Here is a 24,323-nt window from a genome sequence, read left to right as displayed (position 1 = left end):
TAATGTCATAAAGTCAAGCATTTAGCTAATGCAACACAATACAATAATAAAGATACATGTATAAGTGTTTTATATAGGCTAAATGATAGACATGTACATGTACTATGTGGCTCTGCTAGAGACTGGCCCAGACGGAGAGGTGCTGAAAAGACAGCTCCATTCAGCAAGAAGGCGGATGATGTCACAGAGCAGCGCCCTATCTACACGCTTGCACAGCAGTATCGCAAACGGAGCAAATACCACTGAGAAAAAATCTAAGTCCTTACTATTCAGAAGTACAAGACAGGCATTTAATCTTTATTCCGAAAATATATATAAAAAGGAATGAAAAAGCATAATGTGCACAATGCACTGAATATGGTATATATTTTTCTTTACCCAATTATTTAATTTAGCTGTAATCAAATGTATTATACCACGGAATTATGTAATTGGATGAGTCATTTATTAACAACTGTGTAACATTGTAACAAGGACAGGCAGACTCAAAGTGTGAGTTTTCACAAATCTGACCTGTAAAGCAAGCTGAGAGAGATGCACTGCGCCCATTAAGCCTACCCAATTATTTATTAAGCAGTTACCAAACAGTTGTCAAATGTATTTTTTGTTGCGATTTTTAACTGAACATCTTCCCTTAGGACTAGGAACTAGAACACCCGTTTGAGGCACATTATGGATCAAATTGATTAATATAGCCTAATTTGCGCAATTAAAAGTTAATTCTAATATTTCTGGTGCGCTGGTTTTGGACGCTGTCAAAAAATGTTTATAGGCGCGCTTGATAAAGACATCCAGTCCACAAGGTGGCAACAACAGCGGAAGTGTAGCACAGAGACATAGCGGAAGTGGAGATGAAAGGTTGTAAACATGGCGCCGGCCTTAGAAGACGATGAAATCGACAACAACGATTACTATTCTTTACTTAATGTCAGAAGAGAGGTAGTGCATGTTTGGATCCTATTGGACGTGTTTGTGTGGATGTTTTGAGAAGTGTTTTCACAGTCGGTTTGATTAATTTGTTAAAGTTTTCTGGGACAAATTGAAGCGGATTCCCGTTTTCAAATCAAATCAAATTTATTTATATAGCCCTTCGTACATCAGCTGATATCTCAAAGTGCTGTACAGAAACCCAGCCTAAAACCCCAAACAGCAAGCAATGCAGGTGTAGAAGCACGGTGGCTAGGAAAAACTAGCTATCCATCTAAGCTAGCTAGCTAAGTCAGTTGACCCTCGCTTATCATTGATTTCGGACTGTTCTGTAAAATGTGGCTAGCCTAACTTCTATCAAATGTGGCTAGCCTAAGGCAATATTTATAGAATTTAAGAGGATGCGCCCTGATTCTACCTGCCACTGGCACCAGAAGCCAAACATCCCAACTCTCCACTAGAACCAAATCCAGTAACTGTCAGGATGCCACTGTTCACGAGGGTTTTGGTTCTGAGTAGACTAGAAAATGGCCAGCTTTCAAATTGCTAGCAAGTTTGTTTCTGCCAAGCAAAGACTAGCTGCTTTGGCTTGCCACCCTTCATAGTCAGGCCTTAATTGCAACATTTAATTGTAGGTGTTGTCACTTTTAAACCTATTTGTAAAGATGTAAATGTCTACTTGCAATGTCAAAGAAGCCAAGGCAACACTGCACTGAACTTAGTGACTTTCTATAACTGTAAGTGGAATCATATTAACTAACTAGTACTTTCTTACAAGTAAGTTGAAATTCTCACTTTTTGTTCTGTTTGTCCATTAGGCGACACAGGAGGAGCTGAAGGGATCATACAGGCGACTGTGCATGCTCTACCACCCAGACAAGCACAGAGACCCAGAATTAAAGAGGCAGGCAGAGCAGCTCTTTAACCTAGTGCATCAAGCTTATGAGGGTAAGATGAATCCTAGACTGGGACTTCATGTAATTTACTATCATGATTTTGATCTGTTTCAGCTGAACATTTAGCTCAACTTACCTATTATTTTCTCTGCTCAGGATTGTATGCATGTGTACCTTTCATTGAAACTGATCAGTTGCATGTTTCTCGCTGTAGTCCTAAGTGACCCACAGTTACGAGCCATCTATGACATCTATGGCAAGAGAGGGCTGGATGTTGAAGGATGGGAGGTTAGTCCAGCAGTTTTTCATTGGCTTGTATTTATAACATACATAGGGTACTGTGGCAGGAAAAGTACTATATATTTTCATTGTCAAGGTAATGAGTGTCGCTGATCATCAGGCAGCAATGGCTCAAATGGTATACTGATTCCAGGTGGTGGAGAGAAAAAGAACTCCAGTAGAGATCCGAGAGGAGTTTGAGCGTCTGCAGAGAGAGAGGGAGGAGAGACGGCTACAGCAGAGGACCAATCCCAAGGTTTGTGTGTGTTGCTAATGTATTCATAACTATATGACTGAAATCCTGCTATCACATGATCAATTATTGATGTGACTGTGTCTCATTCAGGGGATGATCAGTGTGGGTGTAGATGCCACAGACCTCTTTGATCGCTATGAGGAGGATTACAAGGATTTGCCCGGAGGGGGCTTCCCACATGTTGAGATCAACAAGATGCACATATCACAATCCATAGAGGTAATAGAACATCTTGAAATGGGTTTGAAAATGGGGCAAAGTCACAGTGGGTAAAAGTATGCCTGATGGACCATCACATTGGATAATCAGGAGTATTGTTATTTGTTACCTACTGCAGGCCCCCCTCACCACCACAGACACAGCTGTTCTCTCTGGCTCCCTGTCAACCCATAACGGAAACGGAGGAGGAAACATTAACCTGGCACTACGGAGAGTCACCTCTGCTAAGGGATGGGGGGAGGTCAGGAACCACTTAATCATTTACAATTTCTACCTACATATCACTCACACACAATGCAAGCTAGTGCTTTCACATGCTCACACACCTACACTACATAAATCAAACAATTATCACATTTGTGTTTTATTTTACACTGAGTAGTCCAATGTGAGAGGTTATATATTTGTGTACATACCCAGGTAGAGTTTGGGGCAGGAGACTCACACGGGCCCCTCTTAGGAATGAAAATATTCCGCAACCTCACTGCTCGCTGGTAAGTCAAGATTCCAGGACATTTGAAATCTGTAAAGCTGCATCAAATTGTGTATGGGCTATAGTTGAATCAGAAAGGACATATGGTAGAATGAAAGTAGTTTTTTTTCCAGGCTGAAGACATATACTGAATAATGACTGTTGTTTTTCTCCAGCTTTGTGACTGCTCAGTGTGGACTCCAGTTCTCATCCCGGGGCGTGCGGCCTGGTTGCACCACGGTGCTGGCTCGGCACCTGGACAAGAACACCATGGGTTACCTGCAATGGCGCTGGGGCACCCAGTCCTCCATGAACACCAGCATCGTCAGGGACACCAAGACCAGCCACTTCACCTTTGCCATGCAGGTCAGCACAGCATAAGATAATTATATACAGCAATTGTAGTATAAGAAGGGACTGTCTGTTGCGGATGTATTCTCTATTTCCTGTCCTAACTGTATTTGTTGGCCCTCTGCAGCTTGGGATCCCTCACTCCTTCATGATGATGAGCTACCAGTACAAGTTCCAGGACGATGAACAGACCAAAGTCAAGGGCTCAATCAAGTATGTCCACTTCATGATACGATTTTAGCCTTAGTTTATTTTGGTAAATTAAGGCCATTGAATCTTAGAACTGAAACCTTTATTATAAATCATCAGGTCAGGCCACTGACAACATGGGAAGACTTGCTGACTGTCTGTCATTGTCTTGTAGATCGGGCTTTTTTGGGACAGTGGTGGAGTACGGTGCGGAGAGGAAGATCAGTCGGCACAGTGTCCTGGGGGCAACTGTCAGTGTAGGAGTACCTCAGGGAGTCTCCCTCAAGATAAAGTAAGTATAGCTCAGTTTTCTTCTAGGTGTGCCGAAACGTTGGTTGCTATACTAATTAAATGTTTGGGAGCATAATTATTGTGCAACTTTTTATTTTTATAGTTTACTCTCCCTTAAATAGCACCTCTATACAAAATGTTCTGTCAGCTTATGCCTTTTACTAGTAAGTTTTCCTTTTAACCACACTATCTCAGTACCGTAGTTGTTGGCACAAGGCATCTGGGTTGTTCTTGAATTGTGGTGGCATGGCTTATTGGAAAATATTTACTTTATTTTTCAAGATCGTTTTAGTTAAATGTATTTGGTATATCTTACCCTTCTAAATCAGCTAATATGGTAGATTAAAGACTTTAAATATTTGTACCATTTATCATATCATTGTAACACCAGAGACACATTTCAGGTAATTAAGGATTTTCTAAAATGGAGGTCACAGGTGCTCAAAGCTAAGGTCATTAACCCTTTGAAAATAATTTACCTATGTGATATCATTGATCATGTAATTTCCCTTCATTTAACTTGAGTAATACCAATGACACTTTGCATTTAGACACACCAAATTATCAATGGAATCCTAAAATGTATTACATGCTAAAATAGTGTGATTAGCTAATAAAGATGACATTGAATGTTCCTGAGTGGCCTAGTTAGAGTTTTGACTTAAATCGTCTTGAAAATCTGACAAGACTTAAATGACTGTCTAGCAATTATCAACAACCAACTTGACAGAGCTTGAAGAATTTTAATGTGCTAATATTGTACAATCCAGGTGTGCAAAGCTTTTATATGGTGACCAGACCGGACGCGTCATGTGCGCGAGCGTTGCAAAATAAATGTACACGTTATTCAATCATTCCACCCACACTGCTCGCGAGCGTCTGCGTGGCCAGGTGCTAAATAGAACTTGGTTCTATTTGTGACACTCGACACGCTGCAAGTCCTGCCTCTCCCACCTTCTCATTGGTTTTTAGGAGCATATACCCACGTGGGTGATTGAAAGATGAACTGAGGTCCACACTTCAGTCAGTTGTGGTAATGCACCTTTTAAAGTTGGTGCCAGTCCAAAAAAGAAGAAGAAGAAGAAGCCTGAAGGGGGAGAGATGGCATATGAGGCAAAACTTTGGCTGTTTTGTTCCCATGGTAACCACATTGTAAGAGCGTAAAGTGAACCCGTGCACATGCGCAGTGTGTGCGCGAGAATGTTTTTTTTATATACCAGGACAAATTAGCTAGCAACAGCAAGCTAGCTAGCTAAATTGCCATAAATGTTTCATGCTTTTCGACCTGTCCCCAAACTAATATAATTGGTCGAGAGTTCGTTTTGATATTTCAACCTGCATGTCCTGATCGCGTCTGGTGTGGGGGGACAAAATCAACGCATGCAGACGTCCGGTCTGGTCATCATGTTAAGACTTACCCAGAAAGACTCACAGCTGTAAACAATCGCTGCCTAAGGTGATTCTAACATGTATTGACTCATTTACTTATGTACATGAGATTTTCTGTATTTCAATACATAGTTTCACTTTGTCATTATGGGGTAATGTGTGTAGATGGGTGAGAATTTTTTTTACATTCTGGCTGTAACACAACAAAATGTGGAATAAGTCAAGGGCTATGAATACTTTCTGAAGGCACTGTTGATACATTTGCAAAAAAAATCTAGTGTGGGCCTTGTGTTCTAAAAAAATAAGAGAGGAGGATGAGGCAAATAAAGCAGTTATTATCCAATTCTGAAGACGGTAGACTTTGCTTCTCTCCAGCCCATGATTTATAACCTAACACACTACAGCAAGACAGCATGTTCCTCATCAGTTGACTATCACTTTGCTCCGTCATGTGCGTGCCGCAGAAAGCTGTTTCATGCTGAAGCTCCACCAGAAAGGAAAATGTAAAACATGTGTCTGCACTTGGCCTCTCTCCAGGCTTTCAACAACATTCGCTTTCATTATGATTCGTTCAGTTCATTATGATTCGTCCCCCAAAATAAACAAGGTAAATTGGTTGGCCAACCATCGTATATCACAATATTTTATGAACAAAGGTTGACATCGCCCCGCCCTATTACACACCCTCACTGCAGAAACATTTTCTCATGAAATCATATATGAATTTAGTTAGAGAAAAGGATTCCTGTAAGTTATGGATGAACCTGAAATTAACCTGAAATGTGACATATCTCAATGAAGAATGTAATCTTTTTGGCTAACCGCATTGGAACATTCTAGTCTTTTTAGGACATGTACTGGCAGAAAAGGTTTAAGCAATGTATAGTGCCATTGTTTTCAGGAAGGTGCACCATGGCGATAGGAGGGACAGGAGTCAGACAAAGGACAGGGCTTCCAAATGTGTAGTTACTGCTGTTTGCACTCATTACTGGGAGGGAGGCGAAGTATTTGCTTGCTCGCCCTAAGTACTTAAGTAGAGTCAGCTAAATGACGTAGCAGCACCGCAGATATTGCGAAGAACGAGGTGCAAGACCTCGCTCTCGTGCACGGGTTCACTTTACGCTCTTACAATGTGGTTACCACGGGAACAAAACAGCCAAAGTTTTGCCTCGTACTCCAACTCTCTTAGTTGTTGCGTAAATTGACCCACTATGCTGCTTACTTTGTGCATCCACGTCATATCGTTGACTCCAACTTTAAAACAAATTATTACAGTAGATAGTATAGAATACAGTATACACATATGAGATAATATATCTCATATCTCACATATGAGATAATAGTAATGCAAGATAGGTAAACATTATTAAAGTGACATTAAAAATGACTAGTGTTCCATTTATTAAAGTGGCCAATTATTTCAAGTCTGTGTATGTAGGCAGCAGTTGAGCTTTGTATGCAGATTTGTAAACTGGATTTAAGTTTACCTGCATTAAAGTCTCCGGGCACTAGGGGCATCGCTTCTGCATGGGCAGTTTTCTTGTTTGCTTATGGCCTTCTATAGTGAGGTCTTAGTGCCAGCATCGTTTTTTTTGGTAGTAAATAGATGGCTGTGAATAATATAGATGGTGGTCTACAGCTTATCATACGGTGCTCTACCTCAGGCAAGCAATACCTCGAGACTTCTTTAATATTAGACATCGCGCACCAGCTGTTATTGACAAATAGACACACAGCCCCGCCCCTTGTCTTACCAGACGTAGCTTCTCTGTCCTGCCGATGCATGGAAAATCCCGCCATTGTCGTTGTTCAGCCACGACTCAGTGAAACATAATATATTACAGTTTTTAATGTCCCGTTGGTAGGATAGTCTTGATCGTATATCATCCATTTTGTTTTCCAATGATTGCACATTGGCCAATAGAACGGATGGTAGTGGAGGTTTATTCACTCACCTACAAATTCTCAGAAGGCACCCTGACCTCCGCCCGCTTTTTCGCTGACTTCACGCAAATGACGGGGATTTGGGCCCGTTCGCGAGAAAGCACTATATCCTTCGCGTCAGACTCTCGAAAGAAAAAATATTTGTCCAGTTCGAGGTGAGTAATCACTGTTCTGATGTCCAGAAGTTATTTTCGGTCATAAGAGATGGTAGCAGAAACATAATGTACAAAATAAGTTAAAAAATAAATAACAAACAATACGAAAAAACTAACAAAACAGCACATTGGTTAGGAGCCCGTAAAACGCCAGCCATCCCCTCCGGCGCCATTCTAGTGGACTCTTCCTAGTGCTGGCTGCCTGGTCAAGCTGAGCAATCTTGTGAGAAGGGTCTTGGTCAGGGAGGTGACCATGAACCCAATGGTCACTCTTGACAGAGCTCCAGAGTTCCTCTGTGGAAATGGGAGAGCCTTTAGGCCTTTTATGGTAGTGGCCAGACGGAAGCCACTCCTCAGTAAAAGACACATGACAGCCCACTTGGAGTTTGCCGAAAGACACCTAAAAGACTCTCAGACCATGAGAAAAAAGATTCTATGGCCTGATGAACCCAAGATTGTACTCTTTTGCCTGAATGCCAAGCATCACATCTGGAGGAAACCAGGCATGCTCTTCACCTGGCCGATACAATCCCTACAGTGAAGCATGTTGGCGGCAACATCATTCTTTGGGATGTTTTCAGGTACTGGGAGACTAGTCAGGATTGAGGGAAAGATGATCTGAGCGAAGTAGAGAGAGATCCTTGATGAAAACCTGCTCAGGACCTCAGACTGGCGCAAATGTTCACCTTTCAACAGGACAACGACTATAGGCACACAGCTAAGATAATGCAGGAGTGTCTTCGAGACAAGTCTCTGAATGTCCTTGAGTGGCCCAGCCAGAGTCTGAACTTGAACCCGATCAAACATCTCTGGAGAGCCCTGAAAATAGCTGTGCAACCTGACAGAGTTTGAGAGGATCTGCAGAGAAGAATGGGAGAAACTCCCCAAATACAGGTGTGCCAAGCTTGTCGCGTCATATCCAAGAAGACTCACGGCTGTAATCACTGCCAAAGGTGCTTCAACAAAGTACTGAGTAAAAGGTCTGAATACTTAGGTAAATGTTGTATTTCAGTGTTTTATTTTGAATACATTTGCTAATAAAAGGCTGTGCGTAATGACATAGCCCAAATAAAAAACAGTGCTCTCTGTTTCCATCCCAACTCTGTTGATGGTTTTGGCACAAAATGTCTGCAATAAATAGCACGTGTCTACTCTGGTCTTGGTACTTGCACTCTAGCCAACAGTTTGCAGATCCAGTGAAGAGGGTAGATTATGGATAACAGCAAGATCATTTGCCAATTGGCAGCCAAGCAGCTATCATCATGTCACCAGCATACAAATGAAGACCCCCAATATTTATTGGAAAGGAGCATTAAGCTCATCACCATGCACTTTCAGCACCCTGTGATGTTCATTATTACTTATTTCGTATGTAGTTTAAAACTCAACATGTTTTTCCAAGTCGTAGTGGGGGGACCCCACAACACTGCTAACGGTGACTGCGGCAAATTTACTGCCACATAGAAAAAACTATCACCAAATGCGCAAGAAAACATTTACACTGCCATTTGTTGCATGATCTATTTCACCAACCCAAAAAATATCCACACCTGTCAAGCGTATTTGGTTCTGTCGACATTTAGAGTTTACCGAAAATTATACTTTTTTTATTTTTATTCAGGTATTTAACTCTCATAAAAATGTTTGGATCGAAACATGGTTATTGTTGATGCATCTTATTTGTGCAGGCTGAACCGTGCCAGCCAGACATATTTCTTCCCCATCCATCTGACTGACCAGCTCCTGCCCAGTGCAGTGTTCTACGCCACGGTTGGACCACTCATCTTCTACCTCGCTATCCAGAGACTCATCATAAGGCCCTACGTGCGTGCCCAGCAGGAACAGTAAGATTGCCCACTTATCTACACTTAATGTTAGTCTGTGTCACTCTGACAGTATTTCAATTGCTCAAAATGCGTACGTACTACTTTCTGTCAACCTACCTAAAACACATCATGGATAGTGTGTGATGACCTTACAGCATCCTAGCTGGGCTTTACTAATAGAAGTAAGAAGTAAATCTTGTGAAGCTCTCCTAATTCATCCATTATTCCTCTCCACTGTATAGGGACCTAGAGAAGCATCGGGAGAGTTCAGCCTCGGACATTGCTAGGAAAAAGCAGGAGGCAGAATCTGCTGTGAGTGCACGAAGTCTCCTTATAGACATACAGAAACAACTTCTCCTCATAGACGTACATTGGTGTCAAGCAAATACATTTCTTATACATGATTAAAACACTAGGACTGGATGCTCTATTGTCTCATTTTTTGTGTGAATTTTAGCAAATCTGACATTTCTCTTCTGAAGGTTTTGCTAATGCAGGAGTCTGTGCGCAGGATCATTGAAACTGAGGAATCCAGAATGGGTAAGTAAATGGGCTTCTGTCAGCACCAGAATGATCAGTATAAGAAAACATTAGAAAATATATAAAACTAGTTGATTGACTCAACATGCTGACAGGATGTTATGTCCTGGATCAGGTCTCATCATCCTCAACGCTTGGTATGGCAAGTTTGTGACCGACAACAGTCGGAGGCATGAGCGGGCAAAGGTCATTGATGTGTCTGTTCCACTGCAATGCCTGGTGAAGGACTCCAAGCTCATCCTCACCGAGGCTACAAAGGTATAAAGCTATAGTTACTGGACTAACTCTATCATAGCTCGGTTGCCCTGAATGTCTGAATACAAAAATTCCCTCTTTAAAAAAAAAAAATGTTTTTGCATGACTGAATGTAAAATGTCAGTTGAGTAATGTGTTGATTAACATTTTTCAGAGTATGACACTGATCATGGTACTGCTAATGCTACTGCAATTGTGTGATTACAGAAACTCACCTTGAAACTATAAACCGCCTTCTGCGTAGAAAGTAGTGTTAACAGGTCTGTGATGATGACTGATGTTATTGTGTTGTTCTCCCAGACTGGATTACCTGGGTTCTATGACCCCTGTGTGGGGGAGGAGAAGAGCCTGAAAGTCCTGTATCAGTTCCGGGGGGTGATGCATCAAGTTCTCTCCCCTGATGGGGAAGCACTCAGGATACCAAAACAATGTAGGTAGCCTTATCAATGTGTCTGCTCAACTAAATGAGTTGCATTTCTTAAAATACAGTGTATTTGTATTCAAGATTTTCAATTGAATGTGTTTCATAGATTTGTTCTTGGTTTTGTTATTTCTTTTTTACCTCTTAGCTCACAGGATTGATGCTGACACATAGGAGCCTCTTTTCTGGACCAAAAGGGACATGACACAATGTTAAACTTTGACAATGGATGAACAGACTTGTATTGTAGAGACACGGAGTTACTCATTGTGCCCTAAAAAGTCATGCATATCCACCTTCATGTTTTCCATCTAATTATGCCGATGAGACATGTCAGAAATGTACTCCGCAGGGGTTGCCCTTTTGAATGAAATTCACTCTAAAAATGGGATGGTCATAATCTCGCTTTCCTCAGCCTACAGTAGTCTATGGATCTTTAAAGTACTCCCCTTTCAGGTATGGCTTGTAATGTCTGACTCCGTACTGTACTAACACTGCAGTGCCTATGTGACCCTATTGAAGGTATGAATGCATCTCTGTATATGCCATGTTATTAAAGTCAATATTTTTCAAGCTGCAATAACTCATTTGGGAAATTGTGCTTGAAACAATATTTTGTCACAATATTTAGTTTATTTTTAACTTTATTTTTTATTAAACAAACTAATGGGCTTTCTGAAATGTAAATAATGATACAAGAGTATAAGGATTATTGGCCTGCACATTTGTACAAAATGATCAAATATTTGTCAAAAGATAAACCCAAAGATGATTGGAAGTGTGCCCCACCTTCTGTATGGTTTGCACTGTCAGGAGATCAATTGATAAGCCTATGACATCTGGGTGTCCAGTGCCTGACCGGTTAGTGAATAGTACAAGGCTGACTATCTCCCTTCTCATGCAGTATAAAATCACACTCTGATAACATGACATACTGTACTTACAAGTACAGAAAATAACAGACCAGGAGTAGGGCTATAATCAGTTATGTCATTTGAGTGGTTTATTGTTGACATTTTAGATCTAATTCACTGTAGTCCCAAGTTTTAGGGTAACTTGACAGATGGGAATATATTAGAAAAAGTACACTACCGGTCAAAAGTTTCAGAACACCTATTCATTCAGTTTTCTTTATTTCTACTATGTTCTACATTGGAGAATAATAGTGAAGCCCTCAACTATGAAATAACACACATGGAATCATGCAGTAACCAAAAAAGTGTTAAACAAATCTAAATGTATTTGTTATTATTCAAATAGCCATCCTTTGCCTTGACAGCATTGTGCACTTTTGTCATTCTCTCAGCCAGCTTCACCTGGAATGCTATTCCAATAGTCTTGAAGGAGATCCCACATACGCTGAGCACTTGCTGGCTGCTTTTCCTTCACTCTGCGGTCCGACACATCCCAAATCATCTCAATTTGGTTGAGGTCGGGGGATGGTGGAGGCCAGGTGATCTGATGCAGCACTCCATCATAGCCCTTATACAGAATGGAGGTGCTTCTACACCTGCATTGCTTGCCGTTTGAGGCTGGGTTTCTGTACAGCACTTTGTGACATCAGCTGATGTAAGAAGGGCTTTATAAATACATTTGATTGATTATCCTGTTGAAAAACAAATTATAGTCCCGCAAAGCAGATGGGATGGCGTATTGCTGCAGAATGCTGTGGTAGCCATGCTGGTTAAGTGTGCCTGGAATTCTAAGTAAATCACAGACCGTGTCACCAGCAAAGCACCATAACACCACCTCCATGCTTTATGGTGGGAAATACACATGCGGAGATCATCCGTTCACCCACACCACATCAAACAAAGACAAGGTGGTTGGAACCAAAAATCTCAAATTTGGACTCCAGACCAAAGGGCAAATTTCCACCGGTCTAATGTCCAATGCTTGTGTTTCTTAGCCCAAGTAAGTCTCTTATTGGTGTCCTTTAGTATTGGTTTATTTGCAGAAATTTGACCATGAAGGCCTGATTCACACTGTCTCCTCTGAACAGTTGATGTTGAGATGTCTGTTACTTATGGTCTAATGTCCATTGCTCGTGTTTCTTGGCCTAAGCAAGTCTCTTGTTATTATTGGTGTCCTTTAGTAATGGTTTCTTTGCAGTAATCGACCATGAAGGCCTGATTCACACTGTCACCTCTGAACAGTTGATGTCTGTTACTTGAACTCTGAAGCATTTATTTGGGCTGCAATTTCTGAAGCTGGTGACTCTAATGAACTTATCCTTTGCAGCAGAGGTAACTCTGGGTCTTCCTTTCCTGTGGTGGTCCTCATGAGAGCCAGTTTCATCATAACACTTGATGGTTTTTGTGACTGCATTTGAAGAAATTTTCCGGATTGACTGACCTGCATGTCTTAAAGTAATGAGGGACTGTCAATTCCATTTGCTTATTTGAGCTGTTCTTGCCATAATATGGACTTGATCTTTTACCAAATAGGGCTATCTTCTGTATACCAACCCTACCTTGTCACAACACAACTGATTGGCTCAAACGCATTAACTTATATTAAGGCAAACCTGTTAATGAAAATGCACTCCAGGTGACTACCTCATGAAGCTGGTTGAGAGAATGCCAAGAGTGTGCAAAGCTGTCATCAAAGCGTGGCTATTTAACACTTTTTTTCGTTACTATATGATTTCATGTGTTATTTCATAGTTTTGACGTCTTCACTATTATTCTACAATGTAGAAAAGAGTCAAAGTAAAGAACAACCTTTTGAATGAATATGTGTTTAAACTTTTCACCGGTAATGTATGTGTTCATGAAATGCCATTTATACAGTTGAAGTCGGAAGTTTATATACACTTATGGAGTCAATAAAACTCGTTTTTCAACCATTCCACAAAGTTCTTGTTAACAAAATATAGTTTTTTCAAGTTGATTAGGACATCTACTTTGTGCGTGACACAAGTAATTTTTACAACTGTTTACAGACAGATTATTGTACTTATAACTCACTGTCACAATTCCAGTGGGTCAGAAGTTTATATACACTAAGTTGACTGCCATTAAACAGTTTGGAAAATTCTAGAAAATGACGTCATGGCTTTAGAAGCTTCTAATTGACATTTGACTCAATTGGAGGTGTACCTGTGGATCTATTTCAAGGCCTATCTTCAAACTCAGTGCCACTTTGCTTGACATCATGGCAAAATTAAAAGAAATCAGCCAAGACCTCAGAAAATAATTGTAGACCACAAGTCTGGTTCATTCTTGGGAGCAATTTCCAAATGCCTGAAGGTACCATGTTCATCTGCAAAAACAAGTACGGAAATGTAAACACCATGGGGCCACGCAGCCTTCATACCGCTCAGGAAGGAGACACGTTCTGTCTCCTAGAGATGAACGTACTTAGGTGCGAAAAGTGCAAATCAATCACAGAACAACAGCAAAGTACCTTGTGAAGATGCTGGAGGAAACGGGTACAGAAGTATCTACAGTGGGGCAAAAAAGTATTTAGTCAGCCACCAATCATTTTGTCTGTCATAGTTGAAGTGTACCTATGATGAAAATTACAGGCCTCTCATCTTTTTAAGTAGGAGAACTTGCACAATTGGTGGCTGACTAAATACTTTTTTGCCCCACTGTATATCCACAGTAAAACGAGTCCTATATCGGCCGCTCAGCAAGGAAGAAGCCAATGCTCCTAAACCGCCATAAAAAAGCCATACTACGGTTTGCAACTGCACATGGTGACAAAGATTGTACTTTTTGGAGAAATGTCCTCTTGTCTAATGAAACAAAAATAGAACTGTTTAGCCATAATGACCATCGTTATGTTTGGAGGAAAAAGGGGAGGCTAGCCAAAGAACACCATCCCAACCGTGAAGCACTAGGGGTTGCAGCATCATGTTATGGGGGTGCTTTGCTTCCAGGAGGGACTGGTGCACTTCACAAAATAGATGGCATCATGAGAGAAGGAAAATTATGTGGATCTATTGAAGCAACATCTCAAGACATCAGTTAATGCTTGGTCACAAATGGGTCTTCCAAATGGACAATGAACCCAAGAATACTTCCAAAGTTGTGGCAAAATGGCGTAAGGACAACAAAGTCAAGGTATTGGTTTGGCCTTCACAAAGCCCTGACCTCAATCCTATAGAAAATTTGTGGGCAGAACTGAAAAAACTTGTGCAAGCAAGGAGGCCTACAAACCTGACTCAGTTACAGCAGCTCTGTCAGGAGGAATGGGCCAAAATTCACCCAAGTTATTGTGGGAAGCTTGTGGAAGGCTACCCAAAACATTTGACCCAAGTTAAACAATTTAAAGCCAATGCTACCAAATACTAATTGAGTGTATGTAAACTTCTGACCCACTGGGCATGTGATGAATGAAATAAAACCTGAAATAAATAATTCTCTCTACTATTATTCTGACATTTCACATTATTAAAATAAAATGGTGATCCTAACTGACCTACGACAGGGAATTTGTACTAGGATTAAATGTCAGGAATTGTGAAAAACTGAGTTTAAATGTATTTGGCTAAGGTGTATGTAAACTTCTGACTTCAACTATATATACAGTAGTGGCCAAAAGTTTTGAGAATGACACAAATTCATTTTCACAAAGTCTGCTACCTCGGTTTGTATGATGGCAATTTGCATATACTCCAGAATGTTATGAAGAGTGATCAGATGAATTGCAATTAATTGCAAAGTCCCTCCTTGCCATGCAAATTAACTGAATTCCCAAAAACCATTTCCACTGCATTTCAGCCCTGCCACAAAAGGACCAGCTGACATGTCAGTGATTATTTTGTTAACACAGGTGTGAGTGTTCACAAGGACAAGGCTGGAGATCACTCTGTCATGCTGATTAAGTTTGAATAGACTGGAAGCTTCAAAAGGAGGGTGGTGCTTGGAATAATTGTTCTTCCTCTGTCAACCATGGTTACCTGCAAGGAAACACGTGCCGTCATCATTGCTTTGCACAAAAAGGGCTTCACATGCAAGGATATTGCTGCCAGTAAGATTTCACCTAAATCAACCATTTATCGGATCATCAAGAGCGGTTCAATTGTTGTGAAGAAGGCTTCACCAAGGACAGTCTCCTAAAGTTGATTCAGCTGCCGGATCGGGGCACCACCAGTACAGAGCTTGCTCAGGAATGGCAGCAGGCAGGTGTGAGTGCATCTGCACGCACAGTGAGGCAAAGACTTTTGGAGGATGGCCTGGTGTCAAGAAGGGCAGCAAAAAAAGCCACTTCTCTCCAGGAAAAACATCAGGGACAGACTGATATTCTGCAAAAGGTACAGGGATTGGACATCTGAGGGCTGAGGTAAAGTCATTTTCTCTGATGAATCTCCTTCTTGATTGTTTGGGGCATCCGGAAAAAAGCTTGTCCGGAGAAGACAAGGTGAGCGCTACCATCAGTCCTGTGTCATGCCAACAGTAAAGCATCCTGAGGCCATTTATGTGTGGGGTTGCTTCTCAGCCAAAGGAGTGGGCTCACTCACAATTTTTCCTAAGAACACAGCCATGAATAAAGAATGGTACCAACACATCCTCCGAGAGCAACTTCTCCCAACCATCCAGGAACAGTTTGGTGATAAACAATGCCTTTTCCAGCATGATGGAGCACCTTGCCACAAGGCAAAAGTGATAACTAAGTGGCTCGGGGAACAAAACATTGATATTTTGGGTCCATGGCCAGGAAACTCCCCAGACCTTAATCCCATTGAGAACTTGTGGTCAATCCTTAAGAGGCGGGTGGACAAACGAAAACCCACAAATTCTGACAAACTCCAAGAATTGATTATGCAAGAATGGGCTGCCATCAGTGGCCCAGAAGTTAATTGACAGCATACCAGGCCGGATTGCAGAGGTCTTGTAAAAGAAGGGTCAACACTTCAAATATTGACTCTTTGCATCAACTTCATGTAATTGTCAATAAAAGCCTTTGACACTTATGAAATGCTTGTAATTATACTTCAGTATTCCATAGTAACATCTGACAAAAATATCTAAAGACACTGACGCAGCAAACTTTGTGGAAATTAATATTTGTGTCATTCTCAAAACTTTTGGCCACAACTGTACAGTACTAGTCAAGTTTGGACACACGTACTCATTCCAGGATTTTTCTTTATTTTTGCTATTTTCTACATTGTATAATAATAGTTTCGACATGAGAACTATGAAATACCACTGCTTTGCACACACTTGGCATTCTCTCAACCAGCTTCAAGAGGTAGTCACCTGGAATGCATTTTCATTAACAGGTGTGCTTTATTAAAAGTACATTTGTGGAATTTCTTTCCTAATGCTTTTGAGCCAATCAGTTGTGTTGTGACATGGAAGGGTTGGTATACAGAAGATAGCCCTATTTGGTAAAAGTCCAAGTCCATATTATGGCAAGAACAGCTCAAATAAGCAAATAGAATTGACAGTCCCTCATTACTTTAAGACATGCAGGTCAGTCAATCCGGGAAAATTAAGAGCTTTGAACATTTCTTCAAATGCAGTCGCAAAAACCATCAAGCGCTTTGATGAAACTGGCTCTCGTGAGGACCGCCACAGGAAAGGAAGACCCAGTTGTTACCTCTGCTGCAGAGGATAAGTTCATTAGAGTCACCAGCCTCAGAAATTGCAGCCCAAATAAATGTTTCACAGAGTTCAAATAACAGACATCAACTGTTCAGAGGTGACAGTGTGAATCAGGCCTTCATGGTCAATTACTGCAAAGAAACCATTACTAAAGGACACCAATAATAACAAGAGACTTGCTTAGGCCAAGAAACACGAGCAATGGACATTAGAATGGTGGAAATCTGTCCTTTGGTCTGATGAGTCCAAATTTGAGATTTTTGGTTCCAACCATCGTGTCTTTGTGAGACGGAGAGTAGGTGAACGGAAGATCTCCGCATGTGGGGTTCCCACCATGAAGCCTGGAGGAGGAGGTGTGATGGTGCTTTGCTGGTGACACTGTCTGTGATTTATTTAGAATTCAAGTCACACTTAACCAGCATGGCTACCACAGCATTCTTCAGCAGTACGCCATCCCATATGGTCATTGGTTTTCAACAGGACAGTGACCCAGCACACCTTCAGGCTGTGTAAGGGCTTTTTGACCAAGAAGGAGAGTGATGGAGTGCTGCATCAGATGACCTAGCATCCACAATCACCTGACCTCAACCCAATTGAGATGGTTTGGGATGAGTTGGACCGCAGAGTGAAGGAAAAGCAGCCAACAAGTGCCCAGCAAATGTGGGAACTCCTTCAAGGCTGCTGGAAAAGCATTCCAGGTGAAGCTGGTTGCTAGAGTGTGCAAAGCTGTCATCAAAGCAAAGCTGTCATCAAGGCAAAGGGTGGCTACTTTGAAGAATATAAAATATATTTAGATTTGTTTAACGCTTTTTTGGTTACTACATGATTCCATATGTTATTTCATAGTTTTAATGTCTTCACTATTATTCTACAATGTAGAAAATGGTAAAGTAAAGAAAAGGCCTTGAATGAGTAGGTGTGTCCAAACATTTGACTTGTACTGTGTGTGTGTCTATATCTTTGAAAAAAAATCAGGTCAGGTTTTAAATGCCTGCATGCGCCAAACTTGTTGACATCTCAATTAAATGTTTTAAAACGTTATTTTTGTGTCTTGGAATCCTTGATAAATGTTAATTCAGGGATGAAAAGTTAGTCCAGAAAGGTCCCTGTAAACTGTTGGAATAGTGTACCATATCAAAATAATGATTTAGCAGCGAGATTTGAAAATAGATTAAAAAGTTATCTTCAAAACAATGTTTTCAGAAGAGGATCAACAAATGCAAAATAGCTTTCCAATAAAAGCAATGTCAATGTGTCAGCTGATATTCACAGCTCTGCTCTGTACACTGGGTCGTATAGATTCTTTGCATCAGCACTGGCCAGATTCCACCAGCAGCGTGGACTCGACAACTCAGCCCATGCTGCCTTCAAGTCAAGCCTTCTATTGTTGATAAGCTGGCTCTTCATTTGTAACCTTCTGATGAGCTATTTGTTGACATCCAAGGATTTGAATAGGCAGGCCTTCACTGCACATGGGTCGTACAGGGAGTAACTCTTATCAAAGATGGTAAACTGCTAAATAAAAAGGCACAAGAAAATCAGTTCTGCTCAATCTAGTAATTTCAATTAAATATTTAGATGTAATGTGATCATGCAAAGATGGCTCAGCCTCAAACCATACAGAATTTGATGTTGCACAAGACAGTCTCACATAAAAGTAGAGTAAAACCACAGCAGGTTTTTCCGGTTGCACAAGCTGCAGAAACAATCCAGAATGAAATTAAGCGAGCAGAATACCATGTGTTTCTTTGGATAAAAGTAATCTCAGCACATGTTGTCCAGCCATTGTGTAAATACAGACAGTTTGCTGAAATGAAATCTGTAGAAATGACAGAGATATGGTATAGTGACATTAATTAAGATTATCCCATCAACCCAGAAGTGAGACATCCCACTCCCTCATTTTTTCTGGAGTCAATGAACTAAGCAGACCAGACCCAACCAGACCCAACTGTTCATTTTCACTACATGACCAAAAGTTTGTAGACACCTGCTGGTCAAACATCTCAAACTAGACAGAGTCATTAGAGCCATTAGGCAGAGTTCCTCTGTCCAGTGTCTGTGTTCTTTTGCCCATCTTAATCTTTTATTTTTATTGGCCAGTCTGAGATATGTTTTTTTCTTTGCAACTCTGCATAGAAGGCCAGCATCCTGGGAGTCGCCTCTTCACTGGTGACGTTGAGACTGGTGTTTTGTGGGTACAATTTAATGAAGCTGCCAGTTGAGGACTTGTGAGGCGTCTGTTTCTCTAACTAGACACTCTAATGTACTTGTCCTCTAGCTCAGTTGTGCACCGGGGCCTCCCACTCTTTCTATTCTGGTTAGAGACATTTTGCACTGTTCTGTGAAGGGAGTAGTACACAGCGTTGTACGAGATCTTTAGTTTCTTGGCAGTTTCTCGCATGGAATAGCCGTAATTTTTCAGAACAAGAATAGACTAACGAGTTTCAGAAGAAAGTGCTTTGTTTCTGGATATTTTGAGCATGTAATCGAACCCAAAAATGCTGATGCTCCAGATACTCAACTAGTCTAAAGAAGGCCAGTGTTATTGCTTCTTTAATCAGAACAACAGTTTTCAGCTGTGCTAACATAATTGCAAAAGGGTTTTCTAATGATCAATTAGCCTTTTAAAATTATAAACTTGGATTAGCTAATGCAACGTCCCATTGGATCACAGGAGTAATGGTTGCTGATAATTGGCCTTTGTACACCTATGTAGATATTCCATTAAAAAGCAGCCATTTCCAGATTACAAATCATTTACAACATTAACAATGTCTACACTGTATATCTGATCAATTTGATGTTATTTTAATGGACAAAGAAATGTGCTTTTCTTTCAAAAACAAGTACATTTTTAAGTGACCCCAAACTTTTGAACAGTAGTGTGTGTCAGAAGAAGTGCAGTATTATCATCAGGAGACTTAGAATAGAGTGAAAAAGAGAGGCAGAGGAGGTCTAAGAGAGAGAGAGAGAGAGGGAGGAACAGGGTGAGCTTGAGTCAGTTAAAAATTGTGGGGGAAAAGGGAGATGGTTTGTTAAAGAAGAATGAATAAGCAGAGTGAGCTGAAGACAGGAGGAGAAATGGAAGTGAATGAGGTCCAAGTATCGAAGGTGGTAGGTGTGGTGAAGGTCTCGGAGCCCAAGGCTGGCACTCAGGATAAAGATGAGTCTGTGTGACAGTAGGAGTGAAGTTTTTGGAAAAAGTGGACCCTTGCCAATTGGCTGATCTATTTGTAGTTTCAGGGTGGGTGAAAACAGAGTTTTCGGTGAGGGTAACCAGAAGTGGTCTTGTGATTATTGTTTCTGCTGGTCAGAGGGAGAAGGCGCTCCGCTTTAAACTAATGTGAATTATTTTGCTCTCATGAAAAGGGCACCATTGAAAGGAGTGATTTCTGAGGTAAATGTAAATGTAAAAATTGACCAACTGAAGGTGCAGATTCCTGATGTTTGTGATGCTTGTTATTTAGTGCAACGCAGTCTGTTCTTTTGAGTTTTGATGTTGAGTCTTTGCTCAACAATGTGATGATAGGATATATCCAGTATAAGTTATCCCGTGCAAGCTTTTGTGCTGAATACATTACGTTGTTATAGCTGTCAAGCTTATGGGCATGTGGCAGCAGTTTGTAGGAGGGAGGTTCATAGGTGTGAGAAGTATGCAGAAGGGCATGAGACAAAGGAATGTGTAGCATTGGGGAAAGTAGTGGTAGGTGTTAATTGTAGGGGTGCCCATGGGGCTGCGGATCAGAAATGTCCCGTGCGAGAGAGGCAGGTTGAGGTTTCCAGGATTGAGGCAGCGAAGAAAGTAGAAGAAGATGGGTCAAGGAGGAGGGATCTTGAGAGGAGGGGTGTGAGTAGTAGATCTGTACCAGTACAGAAGGATAGGCCAACAGGTGATATCTTTCAGTAAGATTGGATTTTTAACTGTACTGCAGGTGACAGCTGCAGAGAGGTAATTAGGGTGTGTGAGACTTGACATCAGAAGAGTTACAGGGTGTGTTAAGTGGTGGTGTCCCATCCTTTCCAGTTGTGTGCCTGAAGTAGGAATAAATAGATTTAAATAGTGGAGTAGAATGGTGTACTTTTTTTTATATATACTTTTTTTGGGGGTAGTGTTAGATGGTAGGGTATTTACAATTTTTTTAAATTAAGTATATTATAAGGGAGTTGTACCCCAGTCTAGTAGGTGGTGGATGTGCAACATTTATTGGATGCCAATCGCCATTAAACCTCCTTGAAGAAGAAGAATGCTGGTGACAAAACTATTTATTTTTATTAACAACAAATCAATACAAAAAGTACATGGGGAACACAAGTGTATAAATAAAGAATATACAAAGGACATTTGGGCTAGGGGGTATAATATCACACAAGGGACATACACAGAATTCAAACAGCTTTTTTTGTTGGTAGAGTATTTACTTGTCTTAAAATATAGTTACATTTCTTTTTGCAAGGTAATAAAATGTGGTGTTTTGATGGTAAATTGACATTTGTGAATATGAAATTTGGCCAAAGGAATTTTTTAAAATCATTCTAAACGGAATCTATAGTCCCTGTAACGTGTCGGGGTTACCCCGTTGGACAGCGGCGCTACTTTATGGCAGCATTCCAAACACATAACAGACACACCCTCTCCCCTCAGCCCCCAACTGATGAGGTATCATGACGTCTGACGAATTTTCACTTGCAGGGCGAGGGAGCAAGGAAGGAATCCATTAGCCTGTTGAATAATGATGGGAAATTATTTGCCCCTGTATTTGCTAAGAGGCTGAAACAAGGCTTGCATCATATAATTGATGAAGAACAATCTGGTTTTATGCATGTCGACACATTAGTAATAACATCAGGTTGATCTTAGATATGATTGACGATAATGACCTCATCCTTGATGATAGTTTTCTTATGTTTGTTGATTTTTATAAAGCTTTTGACACTGTAGAACATGAGTTTATGTTCAAAGCTATACGTTTTGGGGGGTTTGGTGACTTTATATAGTCACCAAACCCTATATACTATATAGGGTTTGTACTATACTATACTATATAGTCACCAAACCCTATATACCAAACCCTATATACTATAAACCCTATGTACTATATAGTACATCTCAAAGATTTAATATTGGGCATTAGGCAGGGCTGCCCAATTAGTCCATTTTTATTTTTAATTGGTTACTTAAATTATGTCTCTTCATATCAAGAAAGGGAATTTTCAAGGTGTTTCCGCACTTGGCAAATCATTTAAACTATGTCAACTGGTTGATGATACCATATTTTTGAGAGACAGGAATGAGGTCCTTAGTTTCGGGTTTGAAAATGAACATCAATAAATCAGTCTTATTTCCACTCAAGGATTGTGTTTTGCAGGAAGTATATGGTATTCCAATTAAAGATAACTAACCTTATCTTGGAATTGTTATATGCAAGGATGAGAAACAAAGGAGTGAATTAAACTTTAACCCCATTATTGAGAAAACAAAGAAGAAATTGAACCTCTGGTTGTTGAGAGACATTTTGTTATATGGTTGGGTTTTATTGTCCAAAGCGGAAGGGTTATGCAGATCAGTTTATGTCTTATTATCACTTGAATTATCCCCTAAAATTGTAAAGGACTTAGATAAGAATCTTTATCATTTTATTTGGAGGAACAAGTCTCACTATCTACGGAAATATATTCTCACTAATACCCAAGAACAAGGAGGTCTTGAGATTTTAGATTTCAATACTCTAAATAATACTTTTAAAATAAATTGGATTCTGAAGTATATTAAGAACCAGAACAGTATTTGGAATGTCTTCCCTAAGTATTTACAGTGCCTTGCGAAAGTATTCGGCCCCCTTGAACTTTGCGACCTTTTGCCACATTTCAGGCTTCAAACATAAAGATATAAAACTGTATTTTTTTGTGAAGAATCAACAACAAGTGGGACACAATCATGAAGTGGACCAACATTTATTGGATATTTCAAACTTTTTTAACAAATCAAAAACTGAAAAATTGGGCGTGCAAAATTATTCAGCCCCTTTACTTTCAGTGCAGCAAACTCTCTCCAGAAGTTCAGTGAGGATCTCTGAATGATCCAATGTTGACCTAAATGACTAATGATGATAAATACAATCCACCTGTGTGTAATCAAGTCTCCATATAAATGCACCTGCACTTTGATAGTCTCAGAGGTCCGTTAAAAGCGCAGAGAGCATCATGAAGAACAAGGAACACACCAGGCAGGTCCGAGATACTGTTGTGAAGAAGTTTAAAGCTGGATTTGGATACAAAAAGATTTCCCAAGCTTTAAACATCCCAAGGAGCACTGTGCAAGCGATAATATTGAAATGGAAGGAGTATCAGACCACTGCAAATCTACCAAGACCTGGCCGTCCCTCTAAACTTTCAGCTCATACAAGGAGAAGACTGATCAGAGATGCAGCCAATAGGCCCATGATCACTCTGGATGAACTGCAGAGATCTACAGCTGAGGTGGGAGACTCTGTCCATAGGACAACAATCAGTCGTATATTGCACAAATCTGGCCTTTATGGAAGAGTGGCAAGAAGAAAGCCATTTCTTAAAGATATCCATAAAAAGTGTTGTTTAAAGTTTGCCACAAGCCACCTGGGAGACACACCAAACATGTGGAAGAAGGTGCTCTGGTCAGATGAAACCAAAATGTAACTTTTTGGCAACAATGCAAAACGTTATGTTTGGCGTAAAAGCAACACAGCTCATCACCCTGAACACAACATCCCCACTGTCAAACATGGTGGTGGCAGCATCATGGTTTGGGCCTGCTTTTCTTCAGCAGGGACAGGGAAGATGGTTAAAATTGATGGGAAGATGGATGGAGCCAAATACAGGACCATTCTGGAAGAAAACCTGATGGAGTCTGCAAAAGACCTGAGACTGGGACGGAAAATCTACAAAATCTACAATGGAATGGTTCAAAAATAAACATATCCAGGTGTTAGAATGGCCAAGTCAAAGTCCAGACCTGAATCCAATCGAGAATCTGTGGAAAGAACTGAAAACTGCTGTTCACAAATGCTCTCCATCCAACCTCACTGAGCTCGAGCTGTTTTGCAAGGAGGAATGGGAAAGAAATTCAGTCTCTCGATGTGCAAAACTGATAGAGACATACCCCAAGCGACTTACAGCTGTAATCGCAGCAAAAGGTGGCGCTACAAAAGTATTAACTTAAGGGGGCTGAATAATTTTGCACGCCCAATTTTTCAGTTTTTGATCTGTTAAAAAAGTTTGAAATATCCAATAAATGTTGTTCCACTTCATGATTGTGTCCCACTTGTTGTTGATTCTTCACAAAAAAATACAGTTTTATATCTTTATGTTTGAAGC

At 40.6% G+C, this 24,323-nt stretch overlaps 1 protein-coding gene across 1 annotated transcript; it reads left to right on the top strand.

The window, feature by feature from the left end:
- The first annotated feature begins 796 nt into the window (after positions 1 to 796).
- On the top strand, positions 797 to 11,036 carry LOC109908143 (dnaJ homolog subfamily C member 11). Its single transcript, XM_020506652.2, has 16 exons — positions 797 to 939; positions 1,746 to 1,875; positions 2,038 to 2,111; positions 2,257 to 2,358; positions 2,449 to 2,577; positions 2,696 to 2,818; positions 2,998 to 3,071; positions 3,226 to 3,415; positions 3,528 to 3,613; positions 3,765 to 3,881; positions 9,057 to 9,212; positions 9,437 to 9,506; positions 9,677 to 9,734; positions 9,850 to 9,992; positions 10,290 to 10,419; positions 10,559 to 11,036. The coding sequence occupies exons 1-16, from the start codon at positions 868 to 870 to the stop codon at positions 10,582 to 10,584; spliced, it is 1,680 nt and encodes a 559-aa protein (XP_020362241.1). The 5' UTR covers positions 797 to 867; the 3' UTR covers positions 10,585 to 11,036.
- Positions 11,037 to 24,323: the final 13,287 nt, after the last annotated feature.

This window comes from Oncorhynchus kisutch, linkage group LG17 (genome assembly GCF_002021735.2).
Source record: "Oncorhynchus kisutch isolate 150728-3 linkage group LG17, Okis_V2, whole genome shotgun sequence".
Taxonomy (NCBI): Eukaryota; Metazoa; Chordata; class Actinopteri; order Salmoniformes; family Salmonidae; genus Oncorhynchus; species Oncorhynchus kisutch.
Note: the sequence above shows the minus strand (reverse complement) of the source record. Positions and strands in the feature narration are given on the sequence as shown.

What these genes read in the sequence shown, in the direction of transcription:
- LOC109908143 (XM_020506652.2), top strand. Translation starts at nt 868, where the DNA reads ATGGCGCCGGCCTTAGAAGACGATGAAATCGACAACAACGATTACTAT. An exon ending in AAAGTCAAGGGCTCAATCAA is followed by an intron (nt 3,614 to 3,764) that starts GTATGTCCACTT and finishes ATTGTCTTGTAG; the next exon opens with ATCGGGCTTTTTTGGGACAG. An exon ending in ACTCAGGATACCAAAACAAT is followed by an intron (nt 10,420 to 10,558) that starts GTAGGTAGCCTT and finishes TTTACCTCTTAG; the next exon opens with CTCACAGGATTGATGCTGAC.